The 27,219-nt window shown below is 46.0% G+C and overlaps 9 protein-coding genes across 9 annotated transcripts; 4 read left to right on the top strand and 5 right to left on the bottom strand.

The window, feature by feature from the left end:
* Window positions 1-239: 239 nt before the first annotated feature.
* On the top strand, window positions 240-1,189 carry J4E88_005430 (uncharacterized protein; the record flags this gene model as incomplete). The annotated part of the gene is made up of 2 exons (XM_049399066.1): window positions 240-787; window positions 985-1,189. The coding sequence occupies 2 exons, from the start codon at window positions 240-242 to the stop codon at window positions 1,187-1,189; spliced, it is 753 nt and encodes a 250-aa protein (XP_049254857.1).
* An 810-nt stretch (window positions 1,190-1,999) lies between these two features.
* On the top strand, window positions 2,000-3,742 carry PNS1 (putative choline transporter, neither null mutation nor overexpression affects choline transport; the record flags this gene model as incomplete). Its single annotated transcript, XM_049399067.1, has 4 exons — window positions 2,000-2,309; window positions 2,371-3,289; window positions 3,342-3,544; window positions 3,591-3,742. 4 exons carry the CDS (start codon window positions 2,000-2,002, stop codon window positions 3,740-3,742), a joined length of 1,584 nt encoding a protein of 527 aa, XP_049254858.1.
* Window positions 3,743-4,640: 898 nt separating this feature from the next.
* On the top strand, window positions 4,641-5,813 carry J4E88_005432 (Mannitol-1-phosphate 5-dehydrogenase; the record flags this gene model as incomplete). Its single annotated transcript, XM_049399068.1, has 1 exon — window positions 4,641-5,813. The coding sequence occupies one exon, from the start codon at window positions 4,641-4,643 to the stop codon at window positions 5,811-5,813; it is 1,173 nt and encodes a 390-aa protein (XP_049254859.1).
* A 1,203-nt stretch (window positions 5,814-7,016) lies between these two features.
* J4E88_005433 (uncharacterized protein) lies at window positions 7,017-8,175 on the top strand (the record flags this gene model as incomplete). Its single annotated transcript, XM_049399069.1, has 3 exons — window positions 7,017-7,204; window positions 7,254-7,462; window positions 7,517-8,175. 3 exons carry the CDS (start codon window positions 7,017-7,019, stop codon window positions 8,173-8,175), a joined length of 1,056 nt encoding a protein of 351 aa, XP_049254860.1.
* Window positions 8,176-8,831: 656 nt separating this feature from the next.
* On the bottom strand, window positions 8,832-10,375 carry J4E88_005434 (uncharacterized protein; the record flags this gene model as incomplete). The annotated part of the gene is made up of 4 exons (XM_049399070.1): window positions 8,832-8,926; window positions 8,975-10,098; window positions 10,149-10,174; window positions 10,226-10,375. The coding sequence occupies 4 exons, from the start codon at window positions 10,373-10,375 to the stop codon at window positions 8,832-8,834; spliced, it is 1,395 nt and encodes a 464-aa protein (XP_049254861.1).
* A 667-nt stretch (window positions 10,376-11,042) lies between these two features.
* Window positions 11,043-12,019, bottom strand: J4E88_005435 (uncharacterized protein; the record flags this gene model as incomplete). Its single annotated transcript, XM_049399071.1, has 4 exons — window positions 11,043-11,105; window positions 11,158-11,578; window positions 11,632-11,747; window positions 11,801-12,019. 4 exons carry the CDS (start codon window positions 12,017-12,019, stop codon window positions 11,043-11,045), a joined length of 819 nt encoding a protein of 272 aa, XP_049254862.1.
* A 700-nt stretch (window positions 12,020-12,719) lies between these two features.
* Window positions 12,720-13,697, bottom strand: J4E88_005436 (uncharacterized protein; the record flags this gene model as incomplete). Its single annotated transcript, XM_049399072.1, has 1 exon — window positions 12,720-13,697. The coding sequence occupies one exon, from the start codon at window positions 13,695-13,697 to the stop codon at window positions 12,720-12,722; it is 978 nt and encodes a 325-aa protein (XP_049254863.1).
* Window positions 13,698-16,773: 3,076 nt separating this feature from the next.
* Window positions 16,774-17,889, bottom strand: J4E88_005437 (uncharacterized protein; the record flags this gene model as incomplete). Its single annotated transcript, XM_049399073.1, has 3 exons — window positions 16,774-17,331; window positions 17,384-17,516; window positions 17,735-17,889. The coding sequence occupies 3 exons, from the start codon at window positions 17,887-17,889 to the stop codon at window positions 16,774-16,776; spliced, it is 846 nt and encodes a 281-aa protein (XP_049254864.1).
* Window positions 17,890-18,449: 560 nt separating this feature from the next.
* J4E88_005438 (uncharacterized protein) lies at window positions 18,450-19,784 on the bottom strand (the record flags this gene model as incomplete). The annotated part of the gene is made up of 3 exons (XM_049399074.1): window positions 18,450-19,032; window positions 19,082-19,635; window positions 19,704-19,784. 3 exons carry the CDS (start codon window positions 19,782-19,784, stop codon window positions 18,450-18,452), a joined length of 1,218 nt encoding a protein of 405 aa, XP_049254865.1.
* Between the last annotated feature and the right edge of the window lie 7,435 nt (window positions 19,785-27,219).

The following is a 27,219-nucleotide window of genomic DNA, read 5'->3' on the forward strand; positions in this document are numbered from 1 at the left end:
ATGACGGAAGCTTGGCACGTCAGCGTTGACTTCATAGTCAGGATGTGTTGACAAATGTATAATCGGGATTTAGTGGCATAGTGTGTTCTATCTCCACAAGGCGTCTGTTCTCCTGTCGCTTTTTCTTTCTCTCTGCTGGTAATTGCTACAACCAATCGCTCGTTTCGACGACTTCTCCAGCATCACAACACACCCAATCTTGCCACCGGCGATATCGCACAGCACACATTCCCATGAGCATGCCGTTCGAAATAGCCCGAGAGTGGTCGTCGTATCATCTGATACCCCAATCAGTCGATGTCGCCCTGAATCCACCCGAATCCTACTTCTTCGTAACCGACTTCCTGATCATAGCCTGCGGTATACTCTATACGCTCTGCTACATCTTCTACACCATCCGAACCTACTCAGACCGTTACCTAGCTGGTACTGTACAGTTTCTTTCCGCGACCATGGCGTACGAGATTTACTACGCGTATATCTGCACTAGCACGACTTTCCAGAGAGCTTGCTTCTTTGTGTGGTTTCTGTTCGATATTACGTTCGTCAATGTCGCGCTCAAGTATGCGTACAAGCCGGAGGAGAGGAAGAGAACGATCGTGAAGCTGTTGTGGCAGGTGCCGGCTTGGATGGCCTTTTTGTGGTGGGTTGGGACGGTGTGGCCGGATGAGAGGGAGCAGAAGACGGCGTTTTTCACGGGACTATATCTGGAGTTGCCCATCGGCTGGGGACAGATCTTGTATCTGGTTCAGCGACAGGATACCAAAGGGCAGAGTCTGGAGATTTGGTACGTTGATCTTTTTCCCATTTGCATCATGGCGTATCGCAGTTCCACCTCATTCAAGGGAAGGATTGAAGAGACTGGAGCCTACGTTGTCGCCAGATATTCCGATCTGCTGGATTCTATCCCAGTGTAGTCTGCAGACCTGTTTAGCGTTTTACTTGCCTAAATCATTTCCAGGAACCGAGCGCTGACAAGTCTAGGATTACGAGATATCTTGGGTGCATTACGGCGTTTCTGGTGTTCATATGGAGATATGTCAACGTACCGGAAAACTGGTCTTACGTCGGAAACTGGTGGAGTATTGGTGGCATGATCGTCACGCTGCTACCAGAGACAGTATATCCGTTCTTCTACGTTTGGGCGCATCGGAAAGAGAGGGAGAAAACAAAAAGGAAGAATGCTTGATGCTGAACGACGGAAGCTGTCGATAAAACAGGGAATTGCGAAGATGCAACGCTTGTACCTGTACGGGAATCTGTGTGTCAACCCTGTTCAAATGCGCCGTGCCACATGGTTGTCCCCGCCCGTCCAATATTCGTGCATGCCTCTCCAGTATCGTTGTCCGCGTCTATGGATACTTTCCTGTTGCATCAGCTGATGCCAGGCGCATAACAAGCCGGAAATTCGGCATTCTCAATCAGGCTGTGGACTGATGCTGTGACAGTGCGCGAAACCCAAGACGGCCGATCGGCTCACGAGAATTTGCAGCCACGCGTACAGTCGTTACGGAAGTTATGCGGCGACGACCACGGATGTTTGTCAAGACAACTGAAAGTAGGATGACGCGAGCTGCTGGATTCTTTCCCTTGAGCGCAGCGACAATTGGAAGTCGGTAGACCAGTGGGCGGGCGATGCAGCAATCTATTGCTGAAATCAAGATCATCGGCAGGCATGCTGGTAGGATTGGACAAGCTTCCCAGCCGCGCGATCTAGGCCGCACATGGCGTCTTTGGATGGAGCCCAGCCACTACACTGAGCGCACGAGTGTCTGTGCCCGCAGCCATGACGCTCATTATCTGGTTCGCACTAGCCGCATTGCCGATCTTCAGCCACACGATTGGTCTCGTTCGCTCTGTCGCAAAAGCGAGTCCCTAGTAACGCCGCGAAGCATCATCCGCTCTAGCTTGCCCAAACTTCTGTTTACAGCGTCGTCCTCTCCTTTCCCCTCACCATCGCATTCTTCGTTCGCCGACAGAGCTGCCATCAATCGACACAATGGCGCAACACGGTGAAGCTGCCGATTACTACACGGGCGCCGCACCACCCCAGCAACCGCAGGGCGCATACTACCAGGGTCAGCCATACGGACAGCAACCTCCCCAGTATGGCCAGAACTATGCGCCGCCGCCTCAGGGACCGCCGCCCATGCAGCAGCAGAACGGCTACCAGCAAGACAACAAACAGAGCTTCGAACAGGCGTTCAAACTTGACAAGCCCAAGTACAACGATTGGTGGGCGGGACTACTCTTCATCGCTGTTTTCCTAGGCTATGTCGCAGTCAGTGTGATTTCAATTCGCGGATATTGTAAGTACTCAATTCGCTCAGCACGGAATGCGCTTGGAATGAAGACTAACGCGCGACACAGCGCGTACCAATAGCGGAGGCATCTACGGCGGCGACACCAACAACTTCGCTCTCAACTCGAACACCATCATCCTCTTCGCATTCGTTCTCGGTTTAGCTACGGTCTTCAGCTATGCATACATGTGGGCTGCGCGCAAGTTCACCAAGCAGTTCATCTGGATCACCGGCATACTCAACATCATCTTCGGCTTTGTTACGGCAATCTACATGTTGTCCAGGAGATACTGGTCTGGAGGCATTGTGTTCCTGCTGTTCAGTGTCTTCTACGTTTTCTGCTTCATCAGCTGGATTCCCAGGATCCCGTTCAGCGTCCTCATGCTGCAGACTGCCATCGACGTGTCAAAGAAGTACGGACACACCTACATCGTATCACTGGTCGGAGGACTGCTCGCTGCTGCACTAGGCGCGTGGTACTCCGTCACGCTGGTCTCCATCTATGTTCAGTATACACCCAACGGTGCCAATTCGAACTGCAGAAACGGTGTCGGCGACTGCGGAAGCGGCAAGGTAATTGGCTTGCTCGTTTTCGTTACCTTCGCCATGTACTGGATTTCAGAATGGCTGAAGAACACAATCCACACCACCATCTCCGGCGTATACGGCTCCTGGTATTTCAACCCGAACTCCATGCCAAAGGGCGCGACCCGCGGTGCTTTCAAGCGGTCCGTGACCTACAGCTTCGGCAGTATCAGTCTTGGAAGTTTGCTTGTAGCTATCATCCAGACTCTGCGTCAGCTTTGCTCGGCCGCTCAGCGCAATGCTGCCGGTGATGGCAACATGGTGGGCGCGGTCCTGTTTTGCGTCCTGGGTTGTTTGATTGGCATCCTCAACTGGGCTGTCGAGTTCTTGAACAGATACGCATTCAGCTACATCGCGCTTTACGGAAAGAGCTACGTCGCTGCAGCGAAGGATACCTGGAAGTAAGTTCTTCTGTCGCTTAACACCCAGTAACATCGAGACTAACTATGATAGGATGATCAAGGATCGTGGTGTCGATGCGCTTGTCAACGAGTGCTTGATCGGACCTGTGCTTTCCATGGGAGCTACCTTCATCGCATATGCCTGCGCGCTCTTAGCCTACCTTTACCTTATCTTCACATCGCCCGAATACAACTCAGACGGCGCCTACACTCCGGTTGTGGTAGCCTTCTCTTTCCTGATTGGTCTCCAGATTTGTAAGTTGTCAGCAATATTGGTAAAGCTCATACTAACCCCTCTCAGGCAACATCTTCACCACGCCATTGAGCAGTGGTATCGATACCATCTTCGTCGCAATGGCCTGGGACCCCGAGGTTCTTATGCGCGAGCACCCAGACCTCTACCACCGCATGATAGCCGTCTACCCGCACGTGCAACAGGCGATTCATGCATAAATTGGGGCTGCGGACCTTCTAAACACTTCATCGGACTATTTGGAAATTCCATAAAATCTTTATAATCACGAGATACCCACTTCAAATCGATCGCGATGGTATTGCGACACAATTTTCTGCCCATGGCGGGGCGCCCTGACAGCAACGGAGATGGATGGGCTTGGCGCAAACTAAAAACGGGAGACCGAACCGGCGTCTCCACAAGGCCACTGTCGGCGCTACGACTTATGACGTCTACAGCCCCATCCACATCGTGGAATGCGCGATCCAGGCGAAGCATAATGTTGGGCGTTGCAAGCTATGGAGCGGCCTCCACGGCCGGGAAAGCTCCGCCTTGTGAGGCCATCACAAGTAAGATGTTGGGCATCACCCACGAGTGAGATATTAATATATTCTGTTCAACTTCATGTTGGTGGGCTGCCGCCATATTGCAAGCGACACGTCAAACACCCGCGTCTGCGGTATTGCTTTTGCACTGTCTCGCAGTTCGTGCCTACCTCCATTCGCTCCTAGCGGCCAATCGGGTGTCAATAATAAACGTCACCGCCCTGCGGGGTCTATCCTAAGCCACCTCACTCATCGCGCTGGGCGCCCCCAACATAAACACCACCTGTTCCCCCTCTCTCACCACAGCCTACTGCACCTCCACACTCACCTGCACACCGCCCGCTAGAGAACCTTCTGGCCAGGTAAGTCCTTCCCAATTGCATACGTAACCTGTAAATCCCGCCGGTTCCCTACTACTTATACCCCACCAACGCGCCTTCCTGCTCCACCACCAACACAATAAACACTCCTCTTCCCTACCACCCCTCAACTCCCTACACCTCACTTCCAACCCGACTTCAACCAATAACACTCCCGTAGTTCAATACACACCACCCACACTACACACATCATGCCCTACGAGAAGAAGGCAGTCCACTTCGGTGGTGGTAACATCGGCCGTGGCTTCGTCGCCGAGTTCCTCCACAACTCTGGCTACGAGGTCGTGTTCGTCGATGTCATGGACAGCATCATCGAGTCCCTCCAAAAGATCTCCACCTACACCGTCACCGAGATTGGTGATGACGGCGAGCGCAAGTTCACCATTGACCACTACCGCGCTATCAACTCCAAGCACGAGATGGACAAGGTCGTCGAGGAGATTGCCACCGCCGACGTCGTCACCTGCGCTGTCGGCCCCAACATCCTCAAGTTCGTCGCTGAGCCCGTCGCCAAGGCCATCGAGGCCCGCAAGCTCGACTACCCCATCGCCGTCATCGCCTGCGAGAACGCCATCAACGCTACAACTACATGGAGGGGTTTCATCGAGGGCAAGCTGAGCGAGGAGACCAAGAAGAACATCGACAGCAAGGCTCGCTTCGCCAACTCGGCCATTGACCGTATCGTCCCACAGCAGCCCCCCAACGCTGGCCTCGACGTCGTCATTGAGAAGTTCCACGAGTGGTGTGTCGAGCAGAAGCCTTTCGAGAACGGCGGCAAGAAGCCGGATGTTAAGGGCATCCACTACGTCGACGACCTCGAGCCCTACATTGAGCGTAAGCTCTTCACCGTCAACACCTCCCACGCCACTGCCGCCTACTACGGACACCAGAACAAGGTCCAATACATCCACGAGGTGCTTCAGGACAAGAAGCTCCACGACACTGTTCGTGACGCTGTCAAGGAGACTGCCCACCTGATCGTCACCAAGCACGGCGTCAAGACATCAGAACAAGACGAGTACGTCGAGGAGATCATCAAGCGTATCTCCAACCCTGTCCTCAAGGACAACGTCGAGCGTGTCGGCCGCGCTCCTCTCCGAAAGCTCTCTCGCAAGGAGCGATTCATCGGTCCCGCCGCTCAGCTGGCTGAGAAGGGTGAGAAGGTCGATGCTCTCCTCGGCGCAGTCGAGCAGGCCTACCGCTTCCAGAACGTCGAGGGCGACGAAGAGTCCGCTGAGCTTGCCAAGATCCTCAAGGAGAACTCCGCTGAGGATGTCGTCACCAAGGTCAATGGCATCGAGAAGGGACAGCCCCTCTTCGACCGCCTTGTCGCCATCGTCAAGAAGGTTCAGGAGAGTAGCTGAATCGCGGTTGGTAGACTCTGAGTAGTAGTCGCTGCGGCTTGACGGAAGTGGAGTATTCACGCACTTAGAGCCTACCGTGGTTTATTTACAGCGAGGAGGATGGAAAGCGCCCTGAGCGACGGCTTCATGTGGCGAAACTTTTGTGACATCGACCGGAATCAATGTCCTATATAATGACAACGAGACATGAATCATGAATATACCCTTTCAGTTACTTCTATTCTCCAGGCAGCTTCCAGTTCCATGCGTCTTTGCTCTTCCAACCCCCACATCAGCCTCATCGAGGTTTTCTTGTTGCCTTTGAAGGGGCTGTAAGATCTCCATACCTTTGTGCCCCAACGTCGTATTCTACATGTCTCGGGGCTACATGGGCGAGATTGTGCTGACTTTATTGAAAATCAGCCTTGGGAAGCTCTGTCTGTTCCACTCTGCAACGATCGGCCTCCCCCCTTTCACTGAGAAACAGGAGTATCTTTAGTGTCTCCTCCTTCGTGGGGTCAGCTTTCGCCTCGGGTCTCGAGAGATTCACACCATCAACTGACTATATTGGGCCGGTCACTGTATCTCGCAGCAAGTCAACATGCGCTCAGCAACAGTATCGCACATGGAAAGAATTGCTTTATCTAGGATTTTCGCGTCTCGGGTTACACGCGAACAACCGAGAAATATATGTAGTGTCGTTGAGTAATTTCGCCCCCTTCGGAAACGTTCAGGTACGGGCGCGAGGATGACGGACAGGGATGCCCAGGGGCGGCGTTTGCGACATTCACCTCGCAAGGCAAAGATTTCTTACGAATCTTGAGAAATTGCAAGGCCTTCCGGGCGAAGTGATTGTTCTTGTCGCTTACAATTGTGGGCACTTTCGCGATGCGTGTTTCGAATGTATCGCCTTTACTGCGCGACTACTTAGAGGACCTCATCGCCAAAGCAACTCTTTACATTCTTTTCCCTCTGTTCTTCCTGGTTCTCAGTTCAGAAGCCTCTCTTCTTTAATCAACGCCTGAGTCCAACTAGTCGTTTACCGCGTACGTATACGTTTTCCACGTTGGACAGCAACCCCAAAAAATGGTTTGGGGACTACAATGCTAATACGAGTATCAGACTGACCGGCCTCGTGCGTATTCCAGCATACGAACCCCCAAGTTCATTGTATTTCTTCACCAAGATTTGCATTAGACCAACAGCTTTTCGACTATAACAACAATGTTACCAACCTCTATCTTCGCTGCTAGCAGCTTCATCGCTTTTGGATACGCGTTCCCGCTTTACTCTCGTGTCGCAACATCTACTACTTTAGCTCCGCGAGCTGCTTACATCACGTTTGGCGGTGACGGGTCGGCCGCTGCAGGATGGCCGAAGCAGAGCGAATGGAAGTCTTTCGAGGACGCCTGGTATGTCTCCATCAAGACAAGAGTATGTTATTTACTTACACATTAGTAGGGCATCCAATCAGGACACTATCAAGGGTTCTTGCGAAAATCACGGCTGGGGCGACAACAACAGCGACGCCGAAACTCAGGCCGTCAAGGACAGTATTGAGTCAGAGTCAGCAGCTTCTGGCGTTCCCAAAGAGCTCATTCTCGCCATAATGATGCAAGAGTCCAAGGGCTGTGTTCGTGCTCCCACTACTGCGTCCGACGCGCCCAACCGTAAGTGTCTCTTCCCGAACTACGTGAGATACATACACTGACGTCGTACACCAGCGGGTCTTATGCAGGGCGCAGGTACTGCCTCCTGCCATGCCATCACGCCCTGCCCCGACAACGTGATCCACGACATGATCCACGAAGGTACCACCGGAGAAGGTCTAAGGCTAAGTCTGAAGAAGGCGCTGGACGCCTTCAGTGCCACCCCGGACGACAGCAAGTACTACAAAGCAGCGCGTCTCTACAACTCCGGCGATCAGGTCACAGATCCAAACTTGGGTCAAGGCGCTACCGCATGCTACGCTTCAGATATTGCAAACCGTCTCATCGCTCCTTTCGGGGACAGTAGCTGCGACAACAATGCTGTCGCTAGCCTGACCCAGACCGCGGGCCGCGAAACTGTCAATAACAACAATAACAACGACGATCAGCCACTTGATCTTGAACAACATCAGACTGTCGATGAACAGCCAGCGCCCAAGCAGAATGCCGATACCCAGACTGCTGACGCTGGTGTACTGGACAATAGCATCACTGGCGCTGTGGAAGGCTGCATCAAATACTATACTCCTTCGGACGGCAGTAACTGCGAGGCCGCACCAGTCCCTTTGGCCACGTTGCGTCAACTCAACTCACAGTTGAGCGAAGATTGCTCTAACCTTTGGGCCGGGTACGGTTACTGCATCGCTACCTTAGCGTTATTGCAGCCCAACTAGAGCGTGGAGACTCATGGAAGAGATTCCAATTCAACTCTGCGCTTCCCAACGCTGCCACCTTAATCGAGGGAAACTCAGGATACTCTGGAGCCTACAATGGAGCCAAGTCTTCTAGTCTGGATATGTTTACTCTGTTGTATGCTGCAGGCCTGTTCAAATTTTCCCTTGTACCAGGTGCTGCTCTCTTCTTTTCTATACAATCACTTTTATACGCGTTTTTTGCCTTCGTTTCTGTATAATTAGACTAGTGAGCATCTAGAAAGACGAAACACTTTATGCTCTACAAGACCACTATCCCCGCGGGTGCTCAAAACCAGGTCGCACTTTGCTGCATACACGTCGCTAAAACTTGATAAGTTTGTACTTCCTGATGTGATGTATACTTCTACCTCGGTTTTTTGTTGGTATGTTGCGACAGGAATAGTAGCTACTCCTAGAGCTGTCGCGCTCCTGAGTGCCGTCTTTACATTGCTCAGTGTGTTGAGCAGTTCAACATTTCATATTCGGCTTGCGTATTTGTATCGTGCACAGGCTTTTCAAGGGTTGGATAGTGCATACAATCCTAATGAAGCCCAACCATGGCCAGTGCGGTTGCGATTGCGTTGGTTACGCTACATGACTATGTATTCAAGTTGCGCGACGGCGACGGAGTCACCCTACTGTCCAGATACAATCAACTGAGTAATATCATCAATCTCCTTGACCGTCGGCGTCAGGTTCTCAAAACCATCTTTGGTAACGAGCACGTTATCTGCAATACGTTAGCATACATTCAACACCCTTCATTGTGTCAGCATACCTTCGATCCTCACACCACCCACACTCCAGTACTTGTCCAGCACACTCTCGTCAATGTACTTCTTCTTCTCCTCATCCTTGAGGTACGGCTCAATGATGAACTTGCAGAAGTAGATACCAGGCTCAACGGTAATGACGCTGCGTTCGGGTAGGGTTCCCCTCTTCCTTAGGTACCTAAACATGACGTCCTTGTCCGCGTAGTTGGGGTCGCCGCCAGAGTCGTGGGTGTCCATTCCCAAATAGTGACCTAGACCATGAGGGAAGAAAGCTACGCTGATTCTCTTGTTGAAGAGCTCCTCCGCATCGCCCTTCAAAATACCGAGGTCCAAGAGTCCCTTGATAGCTATCTTATGGGCGAGCTCGTGCACGTGGTCCCATACGACACCAGCTTTGAGCGCGTTGGTGCACTGATGCTGCATGTCTAGAACGATCTTGTAGATGGCGAGGGATTCAGTTGTGAATTTTCCTTTCACGGGGAACGTGCGTGTGATGTCGGAAGCGTAGCAGTCGACCTCGCATCCTGCGTCTAACAATAAAAGGTTCTGATCCGAGATGGGAGCGGCATTGTTGACATAGTGCAGCGTCGCGGCGTGTTCACCGGCTGCGACAATCGAGTGATAGGCCTGGTTCTTCGCGTTGCGCTCTACACACGCCTTGAGGAATACAGCCTCAAGTTCGCATTCGTTCTGCGCTTTCGACGCAGCCTTCATGACGGCCTCGTGGGCTGCTGTTGAGATGACGTTTGCTTTGCGGATGAGGGCGATTTCATAGTCTGTCTTCGTGACGCGGCAGTACTCAATGGCGGTCTTGAGCTGCTTGAACTCCTTCTCTTTGTAGGAGATAAATGTGATGTGATCGGATACCTGCTCCGGAATAGCGTAAACGGTTGATTGCGCGGATTCGGATTGGCTTGCTAGGTGAGAGTTGACGTCTTTGGTAGTCAGACATTCGTCAATGTCGTACTTGGCCTTGGCCTCTTCCGGGCTCATGGGCAGACCAGACCAGATAACCTCATCCGGCTCTACAGGAGGGATGAAGAGTGTGAGCTTCTCGGTGGCTATTTCGTATACAAGATACGAATCTGGCAGCTCGCAGCCGCTGAGATAGAAGAAGTACCGTCGCTGACTAGATGGAAAGGGTCAGCGTATGCTCACCTCGACCCAAATGATGCCTACCGGAATGGTGCCTCGCCATCGTTGTCCTGGCAAGTACATTAGTTTGTGTTGTGACCAGCATCATCATGAATGCATACTTCGTTTAACTTCTGCTTCTGCGCTTCTAGGTAAATTGTTCCATTCTTGTCTCCACCCTTCTCGATGATCCACTCTGCGACTTTCTTTGCATGTGCCTTGGCCGGGTATTTGCCCTTTAGCACCTCTTCATAGTTTTCGGCAATCGCCATCTTGTGCACGTTGGTCCAGCTTCCGCTCTCTGCAGATAAGGTGTAAAAGCAAGGTGTTGCAGTCGCTGAGTGTGTTGGTGATGGCAGACGTGGTCGTAGAGTGTGTCGAAGTGAACGACTGATTTGAGGTAGCAGGGCACGCATGGGGAGCTTGAAGGAGCTTTGCTGTTTGTTAGGCGCGCTGATAGCTACAGGCCGCGAAGGTGGGGTGGTGGGGTGAGCTTGCATCTGACGGGTAGCCGCGGTCTACCAGTCTCGATCATAACAGGAAGGTGCGACCCTTCTGAATTTGATCCTCAGTTGCACATCGCGAGTATTTGTCGTGTATAGATATGCATGTCGCTTCGCTAATTTTCGTAGTACTACATAATCATGTCTAAATTCTTAACCCACAACAAGTCGTCTGACGCCGCAAAACACGCTCGATCCCTAAACGCCGGTCCATTATGCCGTTGTCAATCCATGCGATAGATCAATGATACCTCCAAAATCGCAAGTGTCCATGCTGCAGCCGAGCTGACCAATGCAGTATGGCTCCTAATACTGACCCCAAAGCCTTTCGCACGAGAGGTGGGTGTTTGTGCTTTGTCGTACGGTGGAGCATAGTCGCTTTGTTTCGTCCGATGCGTTCGTTGTCGAATCGGTAATGCATGTGATCGGGGGAGATCTAGTCCTGCCAGCGCCTAAGGAATTTGGCCATGTCGTCGGTGGCGTGAGGAGCTGCGGCAACCTAAAAGATGTCAGTAAAGCTTCTAGCATCTCTATACACCCAAAAAACGTACCGTGTTCTCCATGCTCTTAACAGAGAAAGTTTGACTCTGCGTGAGCGTAGTCAATTGGCTTGGGATCGGCAGCCTCGACTTCGCAATCTTGACGCTGCTTGTAGGGTACAAAGGCTTTGTGTTCTTGGCGGTGATCTTGGTGGGCGGTACAGGCTGCATGGGCGCGTAACGCGTCAGACCCGTCTGCATCGCGTAGTCCACCTTGTATACGTCGTCATCAACCGGATCTGGGTCAGCAGGATTCGTCCCATCGGTCGTCGTGTCTACGGTCGGCGGCCCGGTTGTGGTATCGATGTCCTTGACGGCGGCTTTGACCGCGGGGCTCAGAATGTTCTTGCCCGTCATGCCACTGAACTGGAAGCGATCGGAGTAGGTGAGGAGCTGACCGCCAGTCTTACCAACTGCGATCATCTTGATGAAGCTATGGCGGTCAGGTTAGTCGGTCGTTGAGCTGGGTTTCGGGTGGGAACTTACTAGGCATTGACGTCTTTCAGGTCTTCAGACTGAGATGTTTCAATTCTGCCCGAGGCTGTGTTGCCCGCTGTGAACGCGCCGCTTGTTGTGATGACGCCCACTGGGAACTGTTTCCCCTCATTAGTATCTTTTCGTTGCGCCTGTGCTGATGCCAGTCTTCGCAACCTACCTGCTCAGTGCCATCATTGCCTCCCACGATCACCTGCAACTCATACGTTGTCAGGTCTGCGAGCTTCGGTCCTGTGCCACCTTCTTCCCATTTTACTGTGACGGCTCCGCCAGCCGCAATCTTGTCGCCCGCTTTCGGTGATGTGAATTTGATCCCGGCACTGACGAGTGGAGAAAGGGCAGCGACGACTGCGGCAAAGGGTAGTATTATCCGCGTCATGGTGAGGATTTGTGAAGGCAGAGAGTGACGGGCGGGCAGCGGTGTGGCGTGAAAGCGAGCGTCGAGCGCTGTCCGATGGTAGAGCGAGGGACACTATACACACAATGTATGCGAATCTTGAATGCGATGTAGGCAGACGTCGAGTAAAGGCAGGTAGAGGCGGGTGTTGGGCGGTGGCTGTTAGTGTCGGGTGAAGGATGCAGTCTGGAATCAATCAAGCAACATGCGGCGCGCCAGGGGCACGATCATCGTTGCCGCGCACGCTAAACTGTGATTGGCAAGGATGGTCGTCTCATTGCGACGCCTCAACACCATGGAAAAAGGACGTACATGATCCAAGTCAACAATCTGCCAATTGCAGTGATTGCCATTGTTTCCATGGATACTCAACAACACTATCAGCAGCTATCTCGGCCTGCACATGACTTGCTCGGCTCGCATCTCCTCCACTTGGAGCCGGTACCTGAATCTACATTATCGGGTCTCCACATTCTACCGCCAAAAGTGGGTTTCAATGCAGCCTGTGTTTGCACGTCGAAATTTTTGAGATTCTCTCCAGTACACCTCTTGGTGTCTATAGTACAGACGCTTCTCTGGCCGTCATGCCCGTGTTTTGCTACTCAAACGCCATTGCCATGCTAGATGGGGATATCCTAAAATTCCAAACAAAAGGAGATGCTTGCCCTAGTGTCGTTCCAATTCAAACAGCCTGCGCATTCCGTACTTTTGGGTTGTTCATCTTCAGGCTGAAGGATGTCGGTAATCTACAGGTCATGGTTGCAGCCTGTCCCGCCTTTTGCAGTTGAAGTGTCAACTCCTTGAGCTTCTCTGGTGTGAAGATTTGTACGTCAAACGACAGCAAGAACTCTACGCATAGCTCAAGTCGGCTGAGTGCTGCCTCGTCGACACCTCCTACGGCAGCAAAGCGCTTCTGCGGCCACCTGTGATCTTCTAATGCCTTCATCGCTACGAGAGCGCAAGCCAGTATGAGCCGATGCATTGTCCGGTATGTGAGGGGAACGCTCCTATCGATAACGCATAATCGCAACATGTACGACCCAGCAGCTAGCCAAACCCCCGTGGACAGCGGACAGAATCTCTGAATGCGGTTCATGTACTCCTCGACGCCGACTTTGGGCACCGTCTTGGAGAAAAACTTGCGAGCCATGTTGGCTCGTTGCACGGACTCGGGCTGCGCTCCGGCGCCAATGTCGTGTATGGTGACGGGCTCATCGTGACCCGCTTCCGGTGGAGCTAGCTCAGTCGGTTGGTGGTTCTCTTTTTCGGCGGGGATAGGCGTCGCTGGTCTGGACGCTGTCCGTCGGTGGGAGCGTATGAGGTGGTTTTCCCGTCCGCCAGGCGTCCCGGGCCGCGAAAGTGGTGGTGTGGCGGGCACATCGCCAGCTGCATTGGCAATGGCAATTATTGAGCGTGCGATCAACTTCATGGCGGTTTCCCGTGACATGGTCAAAACGTCGAGATCGTCGTCGTTGGCGGGCGGTGATGGTGCGTCCTGGAGGCTGAGGTTGTTGAAGTCTGGTAGTACGCCTGCGTCGCCTGCCGGGTTGGGTGCTGAGGGGGGATTCATTGTGGTTTGGTTTTGTATGACCGGTGCAAGCACGAGTCGCCTCGGATGCACGGTCTTGTATGGAGGGGCCGAGTGACAGACTTGGATCATTTGGACGTGTGGATATGTTGCCGATGTCTACCGATGTACTGTGCAGACGGAGAGCGTGTCGAGGAATAGTCGGAGAGATTGATGTGCGATTGAGTATGTGCTTTGTCTGCCATGGATCAACAAAACTCCAGTGTAGCATAGGATGTTAGCTTACACTTGGAGGTGACGATCAGCGCGGCTAGCGTGTCGACCAGGATGGGGTTCGTATTGGTATTGGCGATTGGCGATGGATGTGAGGGTGGTTGTGTAGCAGGAGTACGGCAGGCGGGCGTCCAGGAGATGATGAAGACGGGTAGTGCTGGTAGACGGAATTATTGAAGACACGATAATCGATAGCCTCGGGGCGTGGCGTTGGTTTGTAGGGTCAAGTGACGCTAGAAGGATTGCGTCCTGACTTGGTCAAGCTGGCTGGAACTGCAGTGCAAGCGCCGTTCCGAAGCTCGCTGCCGTCTTGTACAAACGGTGGCCATGGGCAGTAGCGTAAAGTGGCTGGAAAGGCGCGCGGTGAGGCCCGCCGAATGCGCTGGCGGGTCACGATGTAAAGGTACGTGGAGCGCTGAAGAGTGTGCGACTCACGATGCGAGGCCCGGGAGCGGGTCTCGTGAGAGCAGAAAAAGGCTAGACTGCTGGCCCACCGGGCCGTGCTGTACAGGCAGAAGACGCGCAGCTATCACCAAGCAGCCTGTCTCTCTACACGCGACGAGAGGGAGCAGGAGAGACGGTGGAGCCAGGCAGGCGTGATTGGCGGTTAATTGGCTGTTAAGTAAGAAGCAGCGGGATGAGCGCATGCATGGGCTGGAGCAGTTCCGGAGAGGGTTCCGTATGAGGTGCTGCAGCTGGGAGATATTGGCCAGGCGACTGCGGGGCAGATGCGAGGCGCTGCAGGGTCTGTCCAGCCTGGGACGCAGCGCAGAAGCCCTCCAGACACCTATTCGACTGTCATGTGAGAGCCTTTGCCGAGATGAACTGGACGCTCGGAGAAATCAATCTTAGAATCTTAGAAGTGTCTGGCCAGACTCGGGTCCACACTCATGCCAACTGGGCCGCGGCTGCTGGTATATATCCACCTCCCTGTTGTGCTTTGCCTCCACCACTTTGGGACTTCACTTCTGCCATCGTGACCATGTCTCACAGTTCTGGGGCTACAGAATATCCGCTCCCAATGCGCGTCTAGCGCGTGCCCACTGCCTCAGAGTCGCGGGCAATGGTAGCACGCAGCTGCACACCCTCCTGACCGATTGTACATCAAGCAGCACTACGCATGCATCGCGGGCCCGGGTCGCTGTGTCACAAACTCTACGATCGCACACTTGCAGCCAATCGATCCACCGCAAATCGTAGACTCACTCACGGCGATGCACCTCCACGTGTTCGCGCAGACCAGACCGGCCCTCGTACCCTCGGGTGGCGTCTTCGACTCGTCGACAGCCGGTCCGCAATCTCGCGACCCGATGGGTGACAGATGTCAGAGGGCTATTGTCCGCAGTCATCGCCAATGGTTCACGGATCGACGACATGCTATAAATTACCGGGCTATGGGAACGTCGAGCTCTGGAAGGCCCCGATTCAGCTTGCCGTGAGCGTTAGCGTGGATACCACCTTAGCCCTTTGGTCCGCTCGACAGTCGACACACTTGAACGACGGCGTTGCTAGTTCCATCTACCTTCTTACTACCTACCCAACAGCATCAAAGACTGCTTATTTCCACGGCCACGGTTCTTCCTTGTTTGCTCCTCTTCTTACCCTACTAATCGCTCAAGTACGATACCTCCACATCACGAAGCGGCATATAACCCCTCTTTCGACCGTCCTTGGCACCCTACGTACCCAGGTAGCAACGCCTTTACGTTCCTGTAAAGGTCACTATGCATACAGTACAAGACCGTCGTCCCAACAAAACTTGTACCTCTGTTATAGCGCTGTATTATGTTCGCGCCAGGCGACCCCCGTCCCTGCAGGAAGTTACCCGTCAACGTCACCATGCATCTCTCGGCTTTTTCTCCAGCAAGGGTGGATGCAAGTAATTGCATCTCATGACAGCAGCTATAGGCAAGTCTCCCGCAGATCGTTCGTCGCGTCTCAGAAGATGTAAGATCTGATCTGTGAGTGATCCTGGGGTAAATTCAGAGATGGCTGCACCTCACTCAGACAAGGCAAATACTAAACAGGCTGCAGTCTACATCAAGATACAAACATGCAATGAGGCGACTTAGCGTCAACGTAGGCTCTAGATAGTTAGTCTTGTCCTCGACTAAGGTGTACGTACACCTCTGAAGCTCCCCCAGGGTTACTTGCAGATCATATCTTACATGTTCCATCTTATGTAGGCTGTAGACCTCTTTAACGTTTTCCTTGTGTCAAGTGCGTATAACGATGTATTTTACGGGATCCGCAAGTTCACGGTAGTTTTGCCTATCGAGTTTATACTTTGTCGTTATCTGTTGTATCCGATCTGTGTTGTGCGAAATGTACTGCGCTCCTTGCAACGAAAGTAGACAGCTTACTCAGATCTCGATGTCTGGCATATACGAAGGCTGGGGGACGTACCACTATGTCGTGACGGAACGACCTCCACGTCTTACTGGCTGGTCTCAACAATATACTGTTTCTCACATAGCGCCGTCAAGGCGTTGCACCAATTGCTAATCAGATATCCAAAATCGACAAGCTTGTCATCTGCTTTATGTAGACTTCGAGTCCGGAAATACCTATCTCGGCTACTGTACATGGTACTACATTCGAAAACTTTCCGTCCCAGCCAGCGCTACCACAACCTTACAACAAACAAGATTTTTGACATTATGGAATATCAGTTCGCTGCTGGTCCTCGATGGTAAATGTGACTAAGATCATGGGTGTGTATGTGACAAAAGGAATCGGTGTAAGCAGGAGAAACAACCTGCAGATCTGAAAACAGAATATCGCCACAGCTACGCGGGACACGCAGCTGGCATTCGAGGTGATTTGCAAAGAGATTCGGAAGGACTCTCGGGTAGGTAAGCGAGAAGGCAGGTGATGTAGCCGTGGTCTAGGACGGCGAGGTGAATCAAGCACGAAGCAACATTAAATATCGCATCTACACCTGACTCACCCTAGCCCTCTTCCTCGTGCTTCCAGGAACCACAGTTGGTCCACTTCGGCTTGGTCCATCATCACCACCACGCTTCTTCTCCTGCTGGTCCAAGACGAGCTGCAGCACGTCATACGAGAATTGCGGGAATTCCAGGCACATGGCCTTGAACTCTGGCTCCGCGTCGTGGCGTAGGCTGTAGCTTCGTGTAGCCCAGAAGGCAGCGACGGGCTTGCGGATTGTGGCATCTTCCGGGTTGGACTCCTTGTATACGTAGCGTGCGTATGCAAGCTCGCCCTTTGCAGTCGACGCTGTGCGGTGGATCTTGGAGTGTGCGAGCGATTTCAGCTCGGGAAGTTGGAGACGGTCGGCAAGCGTGTAGATGCGTGCGTGGACGAGGAGACCCAAGCCGTCATTATCGGTTACAGGCTGTCGCGGGTCTTTCTCGAGGGGCGCATCGCGTGCGGCTGACGTCTTCTTGGGGAAGTATTCGCCTGTGTAGAGGTATTCGACGACTGAGCCCATCGCATCGACATCGCAATCAGTGTAGACGATTTGACGAGGCTGGAGACTGTTAGTGAGCGCATATTTACTCGCTGATGGCGTGATAGCGTACCCCTCCTGGCGCAAACTTCTCGACCTGTTTGGCGAACTCTGGTGACTTGACGAGAACTGCCTCGTGTGCTGAGTATGTGGTGCGGTTGTCTCCTGAGCCAACGACGACTTCAACGATCGGACTCTTCATGAGACTGGTCGCATGTTAACCGCGCGTTCATGATGTGTGTCACTAGTATTCCAGAGCCAGGAAGTATATGCTAATAGCCCATAGAGCTGAGAGTGGTGTTGCGCGCGTTGCCTTCAGCCCTTCAGAGCTGGCAAACTTCATGCGCCCGATAGTAGCACCTCGTCTCAAGCGAGCTAGCTGTCCAATCCTGCGAACCGGAAAATGTACGTGGCCATCACTTACTCAGCGAAGAGAACCAGCTTGGGTGCTTCGGGCTCAATCTCCGGCAGGAGAGTTGTCTCCTCACCTGCGCCAGCTCCAGCATCACCCGCACCCTCCATCTCAATGTCGTCGATCGGTGTGCCCTCAATCGGGGTTTGCTGCTCGAGATCCGCCATGGCGACTGCGTTTCTGTGTTTGCGAGAACGAGGGACGGTGTGCGAAAGCGAATGAAGCTATCTGAATCTCAAGAGTAGCTGTCCCGGAATGGAATGTCAGCACACGACAAGCAGTATGGTTTGCGAAAAGTAGATAGAGTGAAGCGCTATAGCGTCCTGCACGAATCGCGTCTGGTGATGGGTGGACTGACTTACGGAGTGCTGAGGGGGAGGTTGGAGATGATGGCTGGCACACGCCGGGAGCTCGGACGCGTCGCGAATGCTGGGGAGCTTTCACTTGCGCTAACGCAGGAACCGGCCTTGGCGCGTTCTAGCTTGCGTCCACAAGTACGACTGGTCAGCATCCAGTTATAGTAACAACCGAAGGACGAATCGAAGGATAATGTTTGAGTATGAATTCAGAATATGTACATGTAAACCGCCGCGTGTCTGATAACCAAGTGCGATGCGTGTACTGCTTTGACCAACGCCGCCTGTAATGCTATGTCCTGTAAATGCGACGAAGTGTAAGCGACCGTGGTAGTTAACCAAAACCAAAGGCCGAGATCAAGCTGCCAAAACTATAACCGGCCACCCTTCTCGTGGAAGCGGTCACCGGTTGTAGGAACGGGCTTGTCTGCCCGGATAACGTAGAGCAGGAGATCTTCGAGCGGGATGAAGACGTAGAAGACCTTGTTGCAAAGGAACGAGAAGAAGACGAAGCAGGTAGCCACCAAGGCGTCCATGAAGTAATGATTGGCCGTGGCAACAATGACCGTCAGGATGAAAGAGGGGTATCCTATTCCAACAATCAGGTAGAAGATCTTCCAGAAGGCGTTCTTGCGCACTTCGCCCTGTTCCAAGGTGCGGCGGAAGAGACCTGAGTGGTAGATCATGGTCATGCCAATGCAGAATGCGTAGCCAAAATGCATCGAGGGCATCGCTGCGAGTTGATTGACAAACTTGCCACTCATCCATACACTTTGTGCGTCGTCATGGCGGACGGTGTCGAGGAAGCCGTACTCCTTGGGTAGAAGTCGCGGTGGCATGCATGGGTATACAACAAAGGTCATGAAAGCGCAGAAGTTGGTAAGGGTGAGGGTTCGGCGGGCGATGGCGAAGGTGTCAAACGACGGGGCTACGTAGTAGTACCAGCAGATGAAGCTTGAAAATGTCAGTGGTGATGCAAGAACTTAGGCCACAGCAAACTTACCCAACAGTTCCAGGGATGTGGATCAGCGCATAGCACTTGTTCAGCACCGTAAGCGCATCTTGGTGTCCATGCATGAACCACTGTTGTACGTCCCTCTCTCGGACCGGGAACAGGAATCTCAGGAGGCCAAACTCCTCCGCTTCCAGTACTGCAATCCCGTGTTCCTGAGATACGTCCCATATCCCGCGCCCAGCGAAGAGCTTGGCCGATACGACGCCAGTCATGCGGTAGAATGCATAGTTGATAACCCAATAGAACATCTCAATCAAGAAAGGGAAGCGCTGCAGTATGCGACTGTGGACATGGTGGCGGAAACGCGATGTGTTGGGTGTTGTAACCCTCCAGCAGAAGATGCTTCGGATTTTGGATGCGTTGGGGTTCTTAACCGCGCTAATCTCGTCGAATTCGCTGTCGCTGTCGGACTGGAGGAGGCGGTCGGTAGACTCGTTCGGGGTGTTGTCGAGGAAGCCGGTGCGCTGTGATGACCGGCCGAAGATTTTAAAGTCGCGCTTTCGTGTTATGAACATGGCGAAGAACAGGATGCTGGCAACCATCTGTGCGTGACGCTGTCAGCATGCTGCTGTGTGTATACGAATACTGTGGAGTGGTTTTGGCTACGTACAACAGGTTCGCACCATCCCGGCAGCTTCCACGCTGGTTTGCTGTTCCATTGGCCATTGTCTGCTAACGTCGTGTTCGCCATGATGTGTCGCCTGCGCCGGCTCGGGATGCTCGTAGATAATGCTGCTCAAGGTGGCCCGGCAGTGTTTGCAATCGTCGGCTCTATTTTATCCCCGGGTACGCGCGGAGGGTTGTCGTCGGACACAAAGTATGTTGACAACACACTTGGGCAGGGAAAGGAGTGACGGGAAACAAAAGAGGGGAAGGGTTCAGACCAGGTGGAGAGGAGAGAAGTCCGCCTGCTTCACTCGATGCTTAGCGGGCCTATGGTTGTGCTTGCTACAAGTTCGCGAAGCCCCCGGGTTGCCGGCAAAGGAGGTCAGACGTCTTGATCAAAGCGTGCGTACAGCGTATCAAAGTCCCACTTTTTCAACTTTAGTGGCTTGGGACATGCGCAGCGGCGCGCAACCCGCTAAAGGCACAGGCTTCCTCCCATCTCATCGTTATTCGACTCGTATTCACCGTTCCCATCTTCCAACTGTGTCGCGTGCCCATCCTCGTTGAGCACGCGACCACCACAAAATGGTGCTGGCGCCACTGCACAGCAACACCGCGGCAGCATCAACGAAGTAGGCCAAGCCCCGGGAGTAAGCACAAAGCATTGTGACGTCAATTGCTCATTTCGTCGGGGCGCAGTTGGCCCGTAGAGGGAAGGAAGCATCCAAGTGACTGCTCGCCTAAATGCCACCCTGTCTGGTTGGCCGTAACCGCATCTTATGACAATGCGATTCCTACAATGCCGTCGTTGCTACTGTACTCGGTGCCCTCAACACTGCCTCTTTCTACTTGGCAGCGCAGCGGATTGATGAGGATATGGCCATTGCTATTGCGGCAGTAATCGGATGCGGCCCATTACTCTTCCGTCCGGAAAACCACCCACAGTGCAGCCGCTCCGTACTCCGCCCCTGAGCGCGAGGAAACTTGAGCGAACATTCGGACAACGATGGCCGGCTTTCAAGCTATTGCTTGATCTTCTAAGACGGGGCCGCAATGGAAGCGGATTTGCTTGGCGAGCAAAGGCGGTAAGGCGTGCCCATAATAAGCATCGTCTAAAAGTACTAGTAAATCCAGAGGTTACTACTCAGAGTAAAAGTCACGCCTTAAAGTAAATAATAGGCACAGATTTTAAGTCTCTTTACACGTACTAACAGTTATAAATAGCTTATATAAATAAATTAAAATTTATTATTATAAACTACCTAGATACTTACTATGCTTTTTACTATCTTTATATTCTTAAAAGGCTTAATAAGATACTCTTAAATAGCTTTAGTAAGCTATATTTTTTCTATATTAGTAGAATTAGTAATTTTATCTTCTAATACTAGCTCTTTATAAAGATAATATATAGCTTTATTAAAAGCTTATTTAGAAGCTCTAAGTTAATCTAATAAGAAGTTATTAGATAGTATAAACTTAAGATAGAAGAGATATTCTTTACTAAACTAGTTAATAAAAACTATAAGCTTAGCACTAAGAGTATACTATATTTTAAGCTCTTTTAAAATAGTCTTTAAAAAGGTACTACTTAGCTCTTTACTATACTAGCTTTGCTATACTAGCTTAATAATTTTTATTAAGTTCTACTCTATAAGGTAGCTAATATAATTTCTAGTATAGCTAGGTTTTATAAGCTTTATAAAGTTATACTATATAATTATTATAAAAAGCTTTCTTAGGCGTGTTATACTACTATATTACTCTAGAGCTTTAGTGTATTTATACTATAAGGTAAGTGCAAAGCTATCTAATATTAAACTATTATTAAGCTCTTAATAATAAAATATAAAGAATATACTTAGTTTATAGCTATAGTTATTAATATATTTCTCTAACTATAGTGTTAAGAGAAGAGATAAATAGCGTAGAATTACTAAAAAGAGAGATAGCGTACTCTTTTAATCTCTAGACTTTTAGCTACTCTAACCTCTACTTCTACTACTACTACTATCTTTTATCTTATACTTCTTAGATTTTAGTTACTATATATCTATAAAATCTATAAGATACTAGTATAAAGCTATTAACTCTCTCTTTAAATATTTACTAAGCTTTTTTAGAAAAATTTTATATATAGTAAGAACGCGCTATAATAGTTAATAATTAACCTAGTAACTATAGTAAGTTACGTACTTTATTATTACTAAAGAACTACTTAAGCTTTTCTAAAGTAATACGCTATTTATTATATTTTACTATAGCTATCTTTATAAGCGCTAAAATAGAAAGTATAATTCTATAGGTATATAGATATACTATATACGTAGTTTATTAGCTTAGGTGTTTTATATTAATTTTTTAGTCTTTTCTAAATTAAAGATAATATATAAAAGTTTTGCATTATCTAAGTTAAAGATAATATTAATAAAGTATCTATCTCTACCTAGATAGTTTATAATATTCTACTAAGACATATTAAAGTTTTACCTTAGGTTTTACTAATATAAAGATATCTTCTAAACCTTAGAAGTCTTACTTTTATACTTATACTTATAGAATAATAATATATAGTTACTATAGTTATAAAGAAGTAACCTTTTTATTTACTAAAAGTATCTATAAGTTATAACTACTTAGATATCTACCTTATATATATTACTAAAGCAGTTACTTTTAAAATAACCTACCTTATTACTATTTTTATTAAAATCTATACTTACTATAAAGTACCTAAACTACGCTGTAAAGCTAAATACTTTTAAAGCTATAAATAATATAAATAATAATAAGATAATTACTAAGTCTAGAGCTTATATTATATATTAATAGTATCTATCTATTCTACGTATAAGAGATTAGCGCCTTAAGCTTCTTAGCGCTTCTTTTATATTTACGCTCTTTTACTATATACTTAGCTTTTTTATTCTATAAGCTACGTTTTAGCTTAGTACGCTCTAGTAGATAAACTTTATAGTTAAGCTACTACTATAAAGCTATTATAGAATTGTTAGTAGCGTTATCTTTATCTACCTATTATATTACTATTTACTACTCTATAACTAGTAAGTAATATATATTCTTTTTACTAGTTAGAAATATAAAAAAAGTTATTTACTATATATAAAGTAACTCTAATACGTAAGTAGAAAGACTATAAATAAAATTAGAGCTAAGAAATTAAGAGTAGACTTTTACTCTCTATCTTCTATCTATTTACCTCTCTATACACTATTATCTTACTATATAATATTATCTTTCTATACACTATTACTTTTTTATACACTATTATCTTTCTATACACTATTACTTTTCTATATACTATTACTTTTTTATACACTATTACCTTTCTATATACTATTATCTTTCTATACACTATTATCTTTTTATACACTATTATCTTTCTATACACTATTATCTTCTTATACACTATTACCTTTCTATATACTATTATCTTTTTATATACTATTACCTTTCTATATACTATTATCTTCTTATATACTATTACTTTTTTCTATACTATTACTTAATATTATATTATATTAGTATCTATACTCTTTCTATCTTCTACTACTACTAAGATTAGTTAATATAGATACTAGTGTAACTACTATATCTATAGCTAATTATAAGCCTTCTAATAACTAATATATAGTAGTTCTAGAAATTAGTACTATAGGTATTCTATACGTTTAACGTGCAGATACTAGCGCTTAATTACTAAATATATACTCTTTTCTATACATCTTTACTATATAAGATAATAACTAGACTATTAGCTTCTTTCTTAAACTACTAATTAACTAGATAACTAGAAGTAAGTCTTTTAGTATTATTATAGATAGGTTTAGTAGTATAGAGAAATTATATATATTACTAGAAGGTTCTAGTTTAATTATAAAGTTTATACTAGACCTCTATTTTAAAGTAAAGAAGTTACTAAAGATCTAGTTTACTATAGTAGAAGTTTACTACCTATTAAGTAAGATGTCTTACTAAGATAGCACTAAGATCTAGCGTATCTTATTTAACTAGATATAGTTAGTTTCTATATATAGTAGAAGCTAAGAGATAGATATAAATAATAGTCTTCTAGAAAAGCTAGTTATATACTCTACTTTAAGCTTAGAAGCTTTTAGAAAAATTCTTTAGTAGATATAAGTCTAATAAGAGACTAATACTATATTCTATAATTTAAAATTATTTTATAGCTATCTAATCTACTAGTTCTATATTCTATATAGTAATAGTAGAAAGTTTAGCGTACTAACGTTAGAGAATTTAGCTAGAGTAGAACTAACTAGCACCTTAGCTATTAGCTAGTAGCTTCTTTATAGATAATTTTTATTTAAAGCTAATATATTAAGTTAGGTAGAAGAAAGTTATAAGGTAATATTTTATAGTAGTAACCTTACTAAGTCTCTTAGATTCTATTTTGTAATACCTTAAATACTAGTACTAAACTCTCTACTAGTAGTATAGTTTACTTATATTAATATAACTTAGTAAGTACTTTCTTACTCTTAGTAGTAATTAACTATACTTAAAACTATTATAAAGATAGAGGTAAAAGCGTATATATATATTAAGCGCTGCTTATCTATAAAGAATATATAGTAAGTATACTAGAATATTAGAAGCTATAAAGTATAGTAAAATAGAGTATATATAGTATTTTAGATATATATATTACTATATTAGCTTACCTAAGTACTTATTAATTAAATAATTATCTCTTTACTATTATAGCTACTCTCTCTTATAACTATAGTGTTTCTATTAAATATTAATTACGCTAGTTATCTATAGCTTATATATATCTAAATAGTACTAAGCTATAGTATTACTATTAGAGTAGCGCTATTTACTATATAGCTAACTACTTAGTAGATATATAAAGTAATATTACTACGCTAGCTCTTATAAACTTCTCTACTTCTTAGCTAAGTCTCTATTTATATTACTAGATACTTATTACTTTCTTAAAAGGTTTAGAGAGGTATTACTTATAGTATACTTATTTTCTATCTTCTTATACTATATTAACCTATCTTTAAGTATCTATAGCTATTACTTTCTACTTATACTACTAATTATATTATTAGCTATAACTATACTTTCTTTATTAGCTATCTCTACAGCATCTATAGTTACTTTCTCTTTACTTACTTTTTCTTTACTTACTTTTTCTTTACTTACTTTCTCTTTACTTATCTTCTCTTTACTTACCTTCTCTTTACTTACTTTCTCTTTACTTACTTTCTCTTTACTTACCTCTTTAATCTCTCTAAGTATTTCTTTATTATTTTTATATTTATAGTTATAAATATTACTTAGTAGTACTTTATCTAAGTTACCTAAAATTACTAATAAAAGTAGTATTTCTTCTTTACCTTTATAATTATACTTATTATACTTATTACTAAGGCTTTCTAGCTCGCCTAATACTTTTCTACTTACCTCTACTATACTTATAAAACTAATTTCTTACTATTAGTCTTTTGTTTTAGTATAATAACTTATATATAAACTAATTATATTACTATAATATCTATTATAGTCTGCTTACTTAGTAGCTAGTAAAGTATTATACCTACCTTCTTTAAATATTATTAACTAAATATATAGTAGAGTTAATACTATATATAGCTAAGTAGTTTCTATAGCTATAAATATAGCTTATAAACTATATAGCGTACTAGTACTTACTATAGTAATACTTTTTGTTACGTTGCTAATTATAAAGCGCCTACTATAGAAATTCTAAAGTTACTTAGCCTAAGCCTATATATCTATAGTAATATCTTTAATAATATTTAAACTATTCTACACTATTACACTAATAGTGCGTAATTATTTCTTACTACTTAGTATCTACTACACGCTAGTTATAGTTAAGAGAAGTATAATATATAGTTACGCTATTATTAGTTTATTATAGAATTTAGTAAATATTTATAATTAGTAATAAAAGTAAAAAAAAAAGTATATATTTACTACTATATTTACTATTATTATAAAGAGAGCTCTTAGATAATAATAATAGCTTATTAGAGTAAGACGTAGAAGATTATAGAATATTTTTAGCTATCTACACTATCTATAAAAAAGTAATAGTATACTACTTTTATAGAACTTTATAAGTTTTTTATTTATATTATATTAGAGTTATTTATTAAGCTAACTTTAGTTAAAGCTATACATTACTATTACTATCTCTTTATTTCTATATCTAGAGAAGTTATAGTATATTTATCTTTAGTCTTACGTTTTATCTTTATTATTACTTTTACTTTATTCTTTTTTTTTATCTTTACTTTTTTCTCTTAGTTTCTCTTTACTACTACTAATTTTAATTTTAGTGCTATTACTTTACGCGTAGCTTTAGAATAGTTATTCTAGTTATTCTAGTTATTTTTATTATTTTTATTATCTTTATCTTTCTAGTTATTCTAGTTATTCTTATTATTCTTATTATTCTTGTCTTTCTAGTTATTCTTATTACCTAAAATATCTAAAATCTTATTTTTTATTACCTATTTTATCTTAATATTAACCTCTACTAGTATAGTAATAAGCTTACGCCTATAATTATTATTATTATTTATAGTAATACTATACTCTTAGTAGAGAGTCTAGAGATAAAAGAAACTAATACTTTATAGAAGTTATCTAGTAAGCGCCTCTATAAGCGCGTTTACTAAGATTTAGCTATAGATATAATAGATAGTATACTAAGTAGACTACTTTAGAGCTCTTATAAGTAGTTTATAGTATTAGATAATAGCTTTAATAAGTTTTTACCTAAGTTATTTCTTTCTAGAAGTACTATCTAGTTAGTAAAGTACTATAAGTAGGTAAATAGCTTACTAGATATAATCTTACGTAATAAGTTACTCTTAAGTAGAATTAGCTTATATTTCTAGTAGTAGTTAGTAATAGCGTAAAAGAGTTCTTTAGCTTTATTTATAACGTTATTATATATCTAGATATTATCTATTTTTACGCTAATAATAATAGTTATAGCTATAAAGTAGAGTAGTGCGTAGAGTTAGCTCTTATCTTTCTTCTCTACTTTAGCGTTAAGTCTTATATTCTTTATAGTAGTAGCTAGGTAGTAGAGATAGAAGAATACTTAGGTAGATAAAGATAGTATATATATAGAAGTCTAATATTATTTACTATTATATATATTAGAGTAGACTAGTAAAAAAGTTTACGCGTTTCTATTACTAGATAGTGTAAGCTTCTCTAGTCTTTTAGCACTCTTTATACTATAGTAAAGTAAACTACTACTAAGGTATAATTAATTAAACTTACTCTACTTATAATTACTCTACTATAGTACTCTATAAAGCCTTCTTTTCTATAGAGTAAAACTCTAAGAAAACTTAACTATAAAATCTTTACTAGCTACTTAAAGCTCTCTAGAGCTTCTATTACTAGTAAGCTCTTTTAATTTAAATAGTCTACTAATAATTATAAATTACTATACTAACCTATAAAACTCTAGAGTAAAA

This window comes from Alternaria novae-zelandiae, assembly GCF_023758075.1.
Source record: "Alternaria novae-zelandiae strain BMP 2774 chromosome Unknown scaffold_10, whole genome shotgun sequence".
Classification (NCBI taxonomy): Eukaryota; Fungi; Ascomycota; class Dothideomycetes; order Pleosporales; family Pleosporaceae; genus Alternaria; species Alternaria novae-zelandiae.